The sequence below is a fragment of the Pelodiscus sinensis genome, chromosome 1 (assembly GCF_049634645.1).
Source record: "Pelodiscus sinensis isolate JC-2024 chromosome 1, ASM4963464v1, whole genome shotgun sequence".
In the NCBI taxonomy this organism is placed as follows: domain Eukaryota; kingdom Metazoa; phylum Chordata; order Testudines; family Trionychidae; genus Pelodiscus; species Pelodiscus sinensis.
Genome location: NC_134711.1, coordinates 71122038 through 71137653, shown reverse-complemented (window position 1 = coordinate 71137653; position 15616 = coordinate 71122038). Strand labels below are relative to the sequence as shown.

Below are 15616 nucleotides of genomic sequence, written 5' to 3'. Positions count from 1 at the left end.
AACTGCATGTTAATTCATGCTGTTCCTTTGCACATTTACATCAACACACACAACAAAAGAATTCAAGATTACTAAGGTTATTGAAGGAGTTATAGCATGCAAGCATCTTACCCGGTTAGTGGGACATTTTTCAATATGAGCAACAATTATTTCTTCTGGGAGCTTGACTAAAATGTAGGAAGCCATATTATAGAGGGCTATGTTATTTCCATCAAATGTAATAATGCTCAGTTCAGACAGTACAGAACATTGGCCTAAAAAAGAAATGACATTTAATGAGGGTACCACAAAACTGAATGCTACAAGTTTCTTTACAGCTTCTATTTGAGGCAATAGTTGCCTCTTTACAAAAACAAAAACTCACCACTATTAGCTGGAATTGCTTTGCACGCAGTACACTGCTCCATGAAGAGAAGTGCCTTATGTTATTCAATAGCAACAACTCTAGAAAGTTAAGGAATGTGCTAGATACAGGGATAGTTCCTCAGCAGCTGCAAATTGCCATAGCTCTATTGGCAATACTCAAAATGAGGGTAATTTCCATGGGTCAAAAGGGAGACTCAGCCATTCTTCTATGTGGCTGAAATATGGAGGTCTCAAGAATGTCATATTTACACCTGTATGACTAATATCTATATTTTAATCCTCACCTTTGTTATACCTTAAAAAAAAACAATCTTTGAGCTTCTATTGTCAGAATTGGGGTCTGATGCAATGCTCTTTAAATTAAATGACAGGCTTCTATTGAGGTTAAGGCTTCAAGTCCCAATTAGAGTTGAATAACATTGGGAATCTAAATCCTGCAGGAAATTCTGGTATTTCAACATTTATTTTTCTATTGGGAAAAATGTTGATATTTTGACAGTTTTCAGGAGGAGAAATTAAAAAAAATCAATATAGATATGTTAAAATATGCCATTTCAATATTTTCAGTCAAAATGTTTTTACATTCACAAAATTTTAAGAACTTAAGACCATAATAACGGCCATACTGGATCAGACCAAAGGTCCATCTAGCCCAGTATCCTGGCGGCCGACAGTGGCCAATTCCAGATGCCCCAGAGGGAGCAAACACAACAGGTAATCCTCACGTGATCCCTCTCCTGTCATCTATTTCCAGGCAAAGAGAGGCTAGGGACACCATTGCTACCCAACTTGACTAATAGCCATTGATGTTTCATTCTGATTTGCTGATTGAGCTGACCTGAAACATTTCAAGACAGTTAATATTAAATTATATTTTCCCACTGTGGCACACTGGGAGTTGTAGTTCTGGAACCTGATTTACAAAGTGGTATATTTTAAATCTGTATGCTAAACTCCAAGAGGGGGAAAAATCACCATATTAAGCAAAGTAGTTTATAAAAGTAATGCTGATTTATGCTTTCCCACAAAATATTAATCTCTGCCCATTTTATGTACTTTAAAGAACAGGTTTTTCTGTTGCATTTTTACTCTGGTATTACAGTACCTTGTGAGCATTAATGGATACAGTTTCTCAATATTCCCATGTGGTATGGAATACCTAATTTTTAGATGAAGAGAAATTACATATTTTGTCCTAAATTCTCACAGAAAATCTGTAGCAAAACTAAGAATAGAACCCATGTATTCTGAATATCAGGCTAGTGCTTTACTCACAAAACAATCTCTCTCCTGAATTTATAATTCTTAATTTATAATGTTTGATGTTTGCATAATCAAATTTTAATTTTTCACAGTTGAGAATGTAATATAAACAACATGCGACTTACAGGGGCATTCCCATTCAGGACAACAACTATCACTGTTAACTTGAACTGGCATTCCTCGAAAACCACAGTCGGGCTTCTCTACGTTCTTATGACAGTTCCTTGAAACGTTGTACAACATCCATCCCATATTAATGCATACATACTGGCTACATCTGTCTACAGGTTCAATGTATCTTGGCTGTTATGTAGAAAGGAAAAATAGGAATGAGCATTGCATTCTGTATATTCACAAATTAAATTCAGAGACATGGACAAGAATATTCTTGTTTCACATGAGTTTAGCTGCAACATGAGCTCCCGGTGGCTTTTGCTTTTGAACATCAGAGAGCACAAAGAGACCTATCCATGCCCATTTAATCCAGGTGCACTCAACAAGTCTCCATCCAGCACACAAGAATCCACCAAATTAATAATCTGTATGCTTCTAAAAAAGAAAGGAAAGAGACTCCCAATGCCCTTCTCCCAAATCCAACAGGACACTCAGTGGCATATTAGCCACTGGGCCAATATTAGCCACTCAGGGACCAATCCCAGAGGCCTTGGCTTATTGGGCACCCCTGCAACCCAACCCTGCCAGGTAGCTGGGTCTGGGTGTAAGGGCCTGTCCTGCCCCACTCTTCCTGCTCAGCATTCCTGCCAGGCAGTGGGGGAAACCCCCTCACCCTGGCCCCACTACCCAGCAGAAGCACCAGACAGGTGAAGGAAACCCCCATTCCTTAACCTCGCTGCCTGACAGGAGCACTAGGCAGGAAGGGTAAGACTCCATACCCCGACCCCATTTCCCTATCAGGAGTGCCAGGACAGGTGTGGCAACACTGCTGGCAGAATGGGTGGAGAAGGCTCTATTTGCTCTGGCTCAGGGCCCCACAAACCAGTCATCTGCCTGTGAGAACACTGACCAGGACAAGGCAGAATTTGCCACGATGCCCAAACACACACAAAAATAAGACACAACATAATAAAACAAACAACAATAAAATCTACAGGAACACACAATTCCAATTAGTCCTTGAAACTGTGACATGGCCTAAAATAGGGGGGAAAAAACTCTATCATTTGAAGACAGAGGAACCGAAGATGTTGGAAGCACTTTATTCTCTCGTGGTTCCTAGTATTTGTTCCAATAACCTCAGAAAAATAGGTTACTTGCCCGTAAATGTATTTCATGGGATCTGCTTACATAGACCCGCAGTATTAGGTACATATATACATGTGTGCACAACCAATTTGAGCCCTGTAGGAAGCATTGGCTATTGAGGCCATATGCACACTTGTACATAGTAACCAGTGTCCATGCCCACAAGCATATAAGGAGACGTTACCCTGCTTTGTTCCTCAGTAACTTCCATTAATTCATATTCCATAGGTTCCAAAGAACTAGGGAGGGAAGGTGAGCTCTACCAATCTCTGTGAGCAATAATTTCAAAGAATTCCATGTGTTCCTTATGCCCACTGTTAAGCCTAAACAGTTGAAGCAGTAATTGTAGCTCCCATGGCCAAAGTTTTCTAGAGGGTTTCATCCAATTTGGGGAGTATGCAAGTGTACCCAAGAGCATGGGTGTGCAGGCAATCTTCAAAGAAAAATAAGGAGACAATATAAAGACAAACAGAGAGAGAAAAATGGAAGGTATTTTATTCAGCTTAAACCCTCTTGCATCCCTATTGACAGATTTAAAAAGCAAAATACTTAGAGTATACTGTGGGTAAATAAAATTGATCATACCATACAATCTGAGGAAGATGACATTAGTGTATGTATCATGGTGCCATATGAAGCATGGTCAGCTGTCTCTGTCATCATCATTTCTGTGTCTGACAGTGAAGTTTGTGTTTCTACAGGTTCCGAAGTAGAAGACAGCACCTTTATATAACTGGAATGGGATGAATCTTTTACAGTGGTGCTCTGTGATTCTCTAACCTCCACTTGCTCTGGTACTGTTTGATTGTAGTAAGGTTTGATTGTTCTTTGTGGTGGAACTCTGGGCCAATCTGACAGTGTTACATCTGTAACTTCAGATATAGAGACGGATTTTCCTGAAGCTGTGCTGATTTTACTGGGCAAGGAAGCAGTCTGCACAGAAGATGTAGATTTTGTCTTAGTAGTATTTTTTTCCACATGGGAAGTCTGACTACTTTCTGTGGTCTCTGCAATGGAGGCTGCATATTTAAGTTCTGAAACTGTTGAAGGTATAATCTTCTGCTCTGCGAATGCACTCATGGCACCAATTGTTTTCATGACTGTAGTTTTTAGCATTTCTTTAGTACTCAGTGAAACTGGTGAATGTGCAGATGTCAGTAAAGTCTTAGGTGAATGAGACATAGATGTTTGAGAGGTAGCAGGAATTGGGACTGAACTAGAGGCTGTGTGAAGCTCAGTATGAGTAATGGAAGATTCAGTGGTTGTTGCAGTAACACTAGGGGCAATGGTGGTGCCAGGAGTAACTAATAAACTTACTGAAGGACTAACTGATGTTTTCATAGTGACATAAGTGGGCACTATGGTTGTAGTATTCAAAACTGTGCTCCTGGTCAGTGCTGCAGATGGCACAGTGGACTCAGTGACTATTTCAGTGGGTACAAAAGCTCTTGTTTCATATTCTGTGGAAGGACTTGATGATATATTTGTTCCTAATGATACAGCAGATACACGAGAAATCTCAGAAGGTGAAGAAGTAGTAGTAAATATACCAGAATAGCTTTCCAAAGTGACTTTGGGAGTTTTAGAAGTTAATAAATGTAATATTGCAAATGAAGTTTTAGGCATGGCTGAAGAACTTATGTAAGTGTTTGTGCTTAAAGTTAATGTAGAAATACCCAAGGGAGAGGTTGCCAGTTCTGTATGTACGCTTCTTGAGGTTTCTTGTGTACTCATTGATACAGTAGGTGGTTGGGTACGAGTTAGACTTGTTGTCAAAGCAGATGTCCTATTCACTGCTGGAATCACCAAAGAGCTTGTTGTTTTGGATGTCATGGCAGAGGTTTGCAAAACAGATGGTCTTGATGTTGACAACAACATTGTAAGTAATGTGGATGGACTGGTGAAAGACAGTTCCCTAGGAATTAATGAGGTGTCTGTACTTCGTATCAATGAGGCAGTCTTGAATTCAGAATGTGGAGTGATGGGGTACTCTGTTATTTTTGAAGTGGTTCTTACCATTTGATGAGTAACTAATGTAGCATTTATGGGTAATACAGGTGTACTAAAAGGGAAGGCTGTAGAACTAATGGATCCAGTTGACATTTTAGAAATCGTCGATATTGGAACTGCATCAGTATGTAGTGCATATTTACTTTTTGTTGAGATTGTACTTGTTACAGAGACCTCAGAAATTTGAGGAGTAGCTAGAAGAGACTCTTCAGCTGTGGAAGGTTCTAAGAAAAGACTCTTTGAGATAACTGTGACTTCTTTTGTTGCTTTTGGTTTGGGAGATGTAACAGGTAGAGGCACTAATGTAGACATTGTATGTATTACAAGGGGACTCAAAGAAGACCACGTTGTTCTCATGGTTGTAGGGATTTGAGAAGCAACTGGAGATGAAACTTCAGTCATTATAGGTGTGACAGTAGAAACATTATCTGCACTTAATGGAACTATATGTTTGGAGGGAGTCACTGAAATGCCTATTGAAGATAAAAATGTAGGTTCTGAACTTCTAGTTAAAGAACTGGTTGTTCTTAAAAATGATGTTGTAGCTTGGGAGGTGGCTTGAGTTGTCACAGCATAGGAAGCTGTGATTAACTGAGGAGGACTAGTTTGAAAGCTAGTAAATCTAGAAGTAGACATGGGAGTTTGAAAAATAGTTGAAGTTGGGTGAACTATAGGTTGAACCATAGTAGACTTGGTTTTTTCAGTCATAGCAGATAGTGGTGAAGTAGATGCAGTTAATATTAATTGTGGGCTTGTAAGGAACATGGGACTTGAAAAAGATGTCCTTCTAGTTAATGATGGAGATGAAGGAAATACTGTGGATATTTTTGGTAGCTGTGAATGACTTGAAGAAGGTCTTCTGGTTCCCCAGATCCTTGTAGGTACTTCAGTAGTGATAAAGGCTGGTCCAGGGGATAACCTTGCTAATGTTATAGAAGAGGATGCAGTTCCTGTTTCATGTGAAAATGGTGTTATCAGTAAAGAAGTAGGCATTAGTAATGTAGAATGTCTAGGAACAGGACTTGGAGTTAGCAGAGTAAAAGCAGGTACTGATGGAACTGCCATAGTTGTAATGGGTGGGGTTATAAATGTTGTTGGACTTGCAATATGGGATGTTTTTAACGTGACTGCTGATGTCTGAAGAGTAGCTGGAAAATCTGTTGAAAATATGGGCTTGGGCAGTTCAGAGAGGCTTGCCGTGCTGTGGGTTACTTTGGAAGATTGCACTGTACTTGAAATGGGTAATGAATAAATTAAATAAGTTGTTGTATGAAGTGATGCCAATGAATGAAAGTCTGATGGAGCTTCTGTCGTAATGTTTGCTCCTCTTAAAGTTGTGTCCATCTTTGTGGTTATTTTGGTAGTTACACTTGTATGAGTTGGCTCAGCTTCCACAGTAACAAACAGAGGGGGCATTTGAGAAAATCTCTCTGTAGTAACAATTGTAGGAGAGATTAATGCAGTGGGTCTTGTTCTCTGAGTTTTTGTTCCAGCTGCCAGCTCTGTGGGTGTCACAGGTATGCCTGGAAAAAAAAACCATATGTTTCACTGTAATTCTGTACCAAAGAAAGAGTAAAACTGCAACATCTATCAGTCACTGAATATCAATCTAAATATAAACCAGCCTATTCTTAGAGAGTTTAAATTCCCTGAAAAGATAACCACAGTACACCTGAAAAGGCAGACTCTGCAGAGACTCTGCCTTAGTTGCAGCTCAGCATTAGTTGCCCACAACTCATGTTCATAAGGTTTTCTTCACAAACTCAAAAGCTAGGTTTTTTATTGGCTGTAAACTTTTATTCTGGAGCACAATTCTGTGGTAAGGAGTGAATTCTATAGCAAATTCTGCAAACACAGAACGGTAGAATATTTGGGACCCAGGGTTTAAAAATACAGCTTTCTTTTATATTTTTGGACACTCACACACTATGATAGATTACTTGTATTAGTAATTATTAGATACCACATAACTATTTTAAACATACAAAATGCAGAGACTTTATTTTAAAATGGAAGAAAAATAATTATACTGCTATATCATTGCATTATCCACAAATAAAGGAATGATGTGATAGCCACACACCAGCAGTTAAGCATCCAGGACACTGGGCTACTTGAATTTTTTTCCCAAAAAATGCAACCAAAGATGCAGTGATGTTGGCATCACCACAGAAGCAACAAGAGGTCATGGCAAAAACACAGGACCAAAGTATAATTGGGGCATAGCTGTGCTGGGACTTTAACAAGGACACGATGTTTCAATTTAATATGATGGAAGTCACAGAAGAATTGAATTTGTGTTCAATATGGTCAGATGTGGAGGCTTATTTTAGCAGCTGTATATTGGATGGACTGGTGTGGAGGGATGCACGTAACAGGGAGGCTAGAGAGAACGAGGTAACACTTTTGCAGGATGCATAGAAAAAACTTGTGCATCCACTGCCCATACAGTATGCATATCCCTCTTCTTTTCCCTTTCTCTATATATGGGCTTTATTTTCTATTGTTTTCAATCTGGTCGTGAGCACTAAATTAAATTATATCATAAAAAACTTTACCCGTAACTGCGGAAAGTACTTACAGTCTTCTGGATAAACACATTTTAGTGTCACCTCATCAAGGATCATATTTTTAGGACAATATGGTAAGCATCCTTCAACCCTTTAATAAACCCCCAAAAAAATCATGTTAGAAAAAAATGGCAAATCTACAATATCTCAGTTCAGTTTAACAGTTAAGGTTTAACAAATCAGTTTTTTTAACATTCCTTTTTTTTTTGCCACTGCCACACAAAGAATCCTGAAACGCCTCCTCAGAATAGCTTACACACACATTCACTCACTCTTCCTGATGCAGCCTGTAGGGGATTGACAAGGAGTCATTCCACATTAATGCTGATGGGCCATTATTGACACAAGATGACAATTCAACCTTGTTTAATTCCAATGAAATGAACTTTTGATTGGGTACAATTAGTATATAATGTAATAAATCATTAAAAATGATAGGGTATCCATTCAATTATTAGTAATAGTAACATTAATTAGTATTATTTTGGAGATATATAGTTTATTTGGACTTACGGTGGAAGAAATTTACATGCTATTCCTTCAGGATCACTACATGTTTTAAAACAGGGGCTAGCACAAGGTTCGTATCTCCATTCACACATCCTCCTATAAGGCACTGATGCTTGGAGTTCTGAGAAAGAAGGAAAGCATGGCATTTACAGACTGATCATTTTTTCTGTTATGAATACTTCAGTGATAGCTAGTTGATAATAAAAATGAAATACAGACTCCCAAAATTTTCCAAAGGAATTATAGTGTTTTTATACGTGAGTATGTAAACCAAGGAGCCCTAGAAAGTTCAAAAATATTGGCGTATCAAAGATACCATCAGCTTTCAGTTCATCACCAAATATTCTAATAAATCTATTTTCAAAGGAAAAAGCACATATTCTCAAATGTGCTGTTGATTCCGAGGGCAATATTACTTAATTTTCCAACAAACAGAAAAAATATGTTTAACTCATTAAACAATACACAAACTTTTGTCTGCTTGTGATAACATGTCAAATTCATTTCCAAATTAAAAATAATTATCAATCTGTGTGAATTATGCTCTCAAGGCAATATTCATGATCTTAAAAAAGAGGAAATCAATAACAGTTGGACATGGTGGAGGGGACCAAAAACTAATAGGAGAAATCAATATAAATATTAGCTAGTATTGATGAAGATGAACCTCATGTTTACCCCTCATAAGACAATTAGAACAAAACTGTATAGTATCTGTTGATATCATGTACAACTTACCTTCAATGCTAAAGCTACTTGTACGTTTGAATTCTTCTGAATTATCATACTTTGACACTTTAACACCAGAAGCTGTCAATATAATGAAAAAGCCTTTCTTGTTGTGAAGTTCAAATGCACTATAATCTGGAATCCAGAGGCCCTGGTGGTGGAAGAATGTGGCTCGTCTACGAAATGATGAACTTGCTGCCCACTGTTCCAAAGTAACAGTTTCATTGTCATGAACATATAGGAAATAGTTTGGTCTTTCAGCAGACTCCAGGGAAACAAGAGACAGAGCTGTGACAGACAAAAAACAAAGCAGTCAGGAGTAGGTTATCACATCAGGAAACTAAATGTGAGACTACGGACTACACATTGGCTATTGGAGTAGTTTATGTCAATATTACTGCTCTTCCCAAAAATTCTTCCGTTTTTCTGTAGAAAATAGCAATGCTGACCCATAATTCAGTTTGGATTCAGTTCATATACAAATCTGAAAATTCAGCTATATATTGAGCTGACCGAAAAAAATCATTTTAGGAAAACCAAAACATTATTTTTCTGCCCCCAGGAGCAAAACTCTTCTAGCCAGCTGTCAGAAAGGCAGAATCTGGTCACTCTGTCTTCCTCCACCTATCTATCAACTCTGGGAGCCTGAAACATGCTGCCCATTCTTGGAGCTAGGGGAGAGGCAGGAAGGAAGCCAGTCCCCATGCTCTGCTGTGTTTTGATACAAGTTTAATCAAATCTGTGCTAGATTCAGATAAACATTGTACTTTACCCAGCTGGCATTTCTTAGTTTTCCTGGAAAAAATCCCACCAGTTCTAGTTACGTAAACATAATTTGTCCACACTCCCTTTCACTGAAAAAAATCAGGGAGTACATTTTGTGAGAACAAAGTCTTCTCTCCTGAAATTTCAGGCACTTCTATGTCCAGTCACAGCCAGATGTGCCATCAGGAAAGCTGCATTTAATAACTTCTTGTTCTAGTCCTGGACAGACCAGAGGTGAAGAAATCACTTCTCTGAACATTTAGAAACTCAGGAAAGGCTTGGTTCAGATTTGATTATGGGTAAAAATATGCAACTTCCTTCATTCATCCAAATATTACCTCATTCCTAGCAGTAACTTTTAATATGCCCATATAGTACGTGATTTAATTCAGCTTTCAGTCATCTCAATATTTTACCTGTGCTATTTTATATCTGCTGGGTAATTTAAAACTCTTCTAGTCATGTGTACCTTGCCACATTTCTAAAATATATTCTTGCAAAATGTATCATTAGAGCCTAAATTATAGTTTCCAAGAATGTATTTTAAATGCACTATATTTCTTCTTTAAATTATAAGGACAGATCAGTATTGAAACTGGCTACTCCAGTTTCATTTGTTCCATGCCATAAAGAGCAAACTGAAAAAAAATCATTGTAGCTTACTTTGGACAAATAATAAACTTAGAAATAAGTAATAGAGCAACTGATACATATAGCTGTAAAACTTGTCTTTGTCATTAGTGTAATATTGAGTATACTTACATAAGTCTTTATCTTTAAAAAGACCAGGAGTTATCATAAAACTAAAACCCACATTTCCATATGTACTGATTCTAGACAAAGGAAATAGCTTTCTGCTGGTAATGTTAGCTCCTATAATGGTATCATTCTGTCCATAACTTGCCAAAATATATGGTCCTTCTCCGAGGCCTGATGAAACAAACAAAATCATATGAAAAACTATTGATTTACTTATATTTAAAAAAAAAAGCAAAACCTCAGTTACTTCCACCAATGATTGTTGGCATATAGTGTCATGATTATTTCCCCACACTTGGAAATACGTAGGGTATGTCTACACAGCAGCGTTATTTCGGAATATGTCTGGTATCTTGAAATAATGTTTTCCACATCTTAACAGCATGCCTATTATTTTGAAATGCAATCGAAATAATTGGCTTGCTATTCCAATGTACCGGAAAACCTCAATCCATGAGGATTAATGGACTTATTGGAATAGCAGTCTATTTCGAAATTTGGCACTGTGTATACAGCGCCAAATTTTGAAATAGACTATCTCGAAATAAGCTTAAAATAAGCTACACAATTTGCATAGCTCAAATTGCAGAGCTTATTTTGAGCTAGTACCACTGTTTAGATGCACCCTTAGAATAGGGCCACATGCCTCAATGTAATCTCAGGCCAAGACAACACCTACGGGTATGTCTATATTGCAGCTGGGAGTGTGCTTCCCAGTTCAAGTCAATAGATATCAGCTAGCACCCTAAAAATAGCAGTGCAGTTGGGTGTCGCACAAGTGGTGGCTTGAGCTAACTAACCATGTATGTACCCATGGACCAGATGGGTTTATACTTAGACAGCTAGTCCATGCAATGTACTACCCCCAACACTACCACTAGTTTTAGCAGAGCTAGTGTGTGGCTGTCTACTCGATGTTGGAAGTATGTTCCCAGCTGCAGTGTAGACATACATTTCTGTCATTTTAAGCAGCCATTCTTAAAAATACCAAGACTATGATATTTTCATAGAAAATATCTGTTATCCTGTTAATATGAAGTAAACTCATAAACCCCAATCTTGCATTTTACAATGCATGAACAGTGCCCTGTTGATGTTAACATGGCTCTGCATATGGGTGCAACAGTCCACCTACGCATTGCAAATTTCAGGATCAGAGCCATTCAATTTTTAAATCAGAAGGGAACAATATTATGAACCATCATGACTCCAAGTCACGGAATTATCACCCTGTAGAAACACCAGCAATAAAATAAGCAGGACATAAACCAAATTAAGATAGTACAAGCAGGGGATTTAGAAGAACTTCCCAATGAATCAGGGTAACCTCTGTCTGGATGCACCCATTTACAAACACTTAAATAATGACGATAAAACTACTAAGCCCTGGTTACATTGGAGAGTTATTTCGAAATAACTCCCCTTCAATCGAAATAATAAGTAAAGCATCCACACTACGTTATTTTGAAATAACAGGCTGGTTATTTCAAAATCTGTACTCCTCCTGCTTTCCTTGGGGAATAACACTAATTTCAAAATGATTATTTTGAAATAGCGTTAGTGTGGACTTTCCGGTGTTGCTAATTTGAAATAATTGGCCTCCAGAGGCCTCTCACAGCTGCAGTTCTGACAGCTCTGTCCACACCTGGCATCTCCACTGCTCCCCTTCTCCTGCAGAGCTTAAAACTGCAGGCAGCAGGAGAAGTGCTTGTCCCACATGGCAAGCTGTGAAAGCCCGGTGCAACATAGCAGCATCTGAGGGAGCCATGACTAATCCCAATGCTCCCTCAGAGCCTCCGATGGCTGCCAGCACTCCTGCTGCTCCCTTGGCTGTCTCTGGCCAGGGATGGAGGAGAGCCCCAGCCTGGATTGGTGTGGAGATCCTGAACCTCATCGGGGTCTGGGGAGAAGACCACCAACCGCCAGGATCTCTGCACCAAGAAGAGAAGTGCGGAAGTCTAAGGCCAGATCACCACCAGTCCGGGTGAGAAAAGCCACAACTGGACCCTGGACCTGGTCCAGATGAAGATCAAGGAGCTCTGGCAGGTGTGCCACAAGGCCAGGAAACAGAGCAAACGCTCTGCGATGGCACTGCACACCTACCACTACTTTGAGCATCTGGATACCATCCTGGGAGGGAGGCTAGTCACCTCCCCCCACATCTCCCATCCTGGGAGTCTGGCCAGGACACGCCCAGTGTCAATCTCCAGAAGGGTGGGGTTGTGGACTAGCAGGTGGAGGAGGCCAGTCAGGCAAGCAACCTCACCCTGGACCCATTCCCCCGCTCTCAGGTTATCTCCCAACCTTCGGACAAACTTGGGTAAGGCACTTCAGGTGAATCTATAACTTTCCCTATATACACATGAGCAGGGCTCGACAAATACGCTTATCTATGCCCAGGGTGAGTAGATTTCAGCCGATCGCCCTGTTCACTGGCGGCCCGCGCATGTGCAGTGCGGGTCTCGCGCAGGCGCGGTGTGGGGCTGGCGAGTGGTTTTCACTGCAATCTTCAAGCCCTGCACATGAGGACAGGTGATGGGCTGTGAGGGACTGCACATTCCTCACTCAGCTTATTCAGTCCGGGGGCCACACAACAGCCTGTGCACATGAGTGCACATGGAACAACAGTCTAGAGCATTCAGCTCCATCACGCTCTCAGAAAGAAACCCCTCAGTCCTTCTCACAAGTTTCCTGGCCTTACTCTGGCCTCTGTGGTGGGACACCGTCCCATGACAAGCCACCACTAAGGAGTCTGGGGTCATGGAACCACACAGCACTGCCGCCCACAGCACAGGGTCATGTGGGTGTCCTGTTGCCTGAGGGCAGAGGCGAGCCACTTGCAGAACTTGAGGCAGGTGGTCTTCCACCTGCAGAAGTTCAGCGGCTACTTTTGGTTGTCCCATAGCTGCAGGATGATGTGAGCCCACCAATCTGAACGGATCTCCCACATTTAGATGCAGTGTTCTATTGTGTCCAGGGGATTAAGGGACATGTGCTGCAGCAGGAGCACCAGGACCTGGGTGATCAGGGCCTGCAGTCCGGGCTGATGATTGTCCTGCTGGTGGAACATAGGCAGTCTGAATGAACTGCACCATGAGGCGCAGCATGAGGCCTATGAGCCTTGCACTGTTTTGCAGCAGTTCTGGTTCCATGGTGTGAGTGCCGTGGCATCCGCAAGGGCAACCAGAACACATTGCATCCCATTTGAGATAGTGGAGGAGTGGCATATGAGATGTGGCCGTAAAGAGGAGCCCCTGAAAGCACACATCATAGCTTGCCTGACCAAACACCCACAGGAAGTCTCTGCCTTCCTGGTGCCCTCCCCTGACTGCTTCCGGGGGCTCTAAGTCCAAGGCAGGCTCCAATCAGTGTGGACGCACTATTTCAAAATAATTCTAATTTCGACTACACACTATTTAAATATTGTTAAATTGGGAGTTAGTATGTCAAATTTAGTTATTTTGAAATAATTTCTTAGTGTAGGCATGTCCTAAGAGTGAGAACCATTCATAAAGCTTATAACAAGCTCATATCTCCAGTTTTGCTACAATTTACACTAATTTACTACCATCTTTTTAGGTGGTATTTTAATACAGTAACATTAGAGATGCAATATATATTCATACTATTCATTATATAAGCAACTGAATTATAATTTTACTGCCTACACAGACAGCTCACTGCATTGAACATTAAAATAGTAATAAGCATATACAGCTGGTCCCCGAGTTATGAACGGTCAATTTATGACCATTTGCATTTACGACCAAACCTCCCATTAAGCGGTCATAAAGGCGGTCCCCGAGTTATGAATGTGACCCGTGCTTATGAACAACACAGTCGCAATGTAACTCAATGGGATCCAACTTACAAACATTTCAAGTTACGGCCAAGTGTTTTGTCCGTAACCCGTTCGTAACTTGGGGACTGGCTGTATAACAACTTCAAACCACACAGCTTCCACACAAATATGTCAGTAGTTTGAATCTCTTAATAATATGCTTGTCTGTATATGTCAAAAAAGCTTTAATGACTTTCATATGGGAGAAGTCCCATAAAATAGTTGGGCCATTTAGAGAGAAAATATTGTGAGATACCATCCATAATGGAGTAAGATGGAGAGGATGGAAAGATTTTTAAGTTTATTTATAAATCAAGTTTATTTATAAATATAGTGTGAGCCTTTGGTGTTCTTTAAACTCCTTTTTGGCTTTTCTTATTATATTTTTACACTTAATTTGACAGAGTTTATGTTCCTTTTCTATTTTCCTCACTAGGATTTAACTTCCACTTTTTGAAGAATGCCTTTTTATCTGTCACTGCTTCTTCTACTTGGTTGTTAAGCTATGGAGGCACTTTATTTTGGTTCTCTTTCAGTGTTTTTTAATTTGGGGTATACATTTAAGGTGGGCCTCTATTCTGTTGTCTGAAAAGTTTCCATGCAGCTTTCAGGGATTTTACTTTTGTCACTGTAGCTTTTAATTTTTTTTTTAACTAACCGCCTCATTTTTGTGTAGTCCCTTTCTGAAATTAAATGCCACAGTGTTAGACTGATGTGGTGTTTTTCACACTATAGGGAAAAACACCTTCATAATATTAGCCTGGAAGGGCAAATATGGCAAAGGACTTGCAATATTTATGGCTATCATGCAAAAGCGACGAGGAGTCCTGTGGCACCTTATCTGACGAAGTGGGTCTTTGCCCATGAAAGCTTATGCTCCTACACTTCAGTTAGTCTATAAGATGCCACAGGACTCCTCGTCGCTTTTGCAGATTCAGACTAACACGGCTACCCCTCTGATATATGGCTATCATGTTTCACTGCTGCCTTCTGATGGTTGAGAATATCTCATATATTCAAGAGTTTGTAACTATGGAATCCAACTGCTGGGGCAGGAGGCCCAGAAAAGAGACAACCTATAGCAGCACAGCCAACAAAGATTTTTCTTTGCTTAAATGGTGGAGGGCTGTGTTTTTACAGCAGGATGTCTCATATTACATCCCAGATGACAGACACAAGTGGTTTAGCTAATCACTGTATCCATGTAACCATTGTCTTAGTACCCTTGGAAGTCCCACAGGTGTCAGTTTCCTAACTATCTGAGCTGCTGGTGCACAGTCCAAGTATTGAGAAATCATTAACTTCCACAAACCAGAGAAATATCAAGCCATAAAAAAATTAGCCTCATGTTACATATATAAAATATATATGAGAGAGAGAGACTGTAGATGTCATGGCTTTGTAAGTAAGGCTTGTGTGTTTTTCTCTGGCATAAGACACAGAGACCTGTGTGATACTCATGGGCGATGGGTGAATGCCCAGCTGGGGAAGGCAAACCCGAGCCCTGCCCCTTCTGCAGGCTCTTCTTCCCTGTGGAGCC

The 15616-nt window shown here is 40.1% G+C and overlaps 1 protein-coding gene across 1 annotated transcript in view; it reads right to left on the bottom strand.

The window, feature by feature from the left end:
• The window catches only part of OTOGL (otogelin like), a 148965-nt gene that overhangs the window by 48068 nt on the left and 85281 nt on the right, over positions 1–15616 (bottom strand). Inside the window, exons 32-38 of the mRNA XM_075932401.1 lie at positions 10239–10406; positions 8721–8999; positions 7986–8103; positions 7484–7563; positions 3478–6425; positions 1755–1932; positions 112–254 (exon numbers count right to left, since the gene is read on the bottom strand). Coding sequence (XP_075788516.1) covers positions 112–254; positions 1755–1932; positions 3478–6425; positions 7484–7563; positions 7986–8103; positions 8721–8999; positions 10239–10406 — 3914 coding nt within the window. The remainder of the gene's footprint in view (positions 1–111; positions 255–1754; positions 1933–3477; positions 6426–7483; positions 7564–7985; positions 8104–8720; positions 9000–10238; positions 10407–15616) is intronic.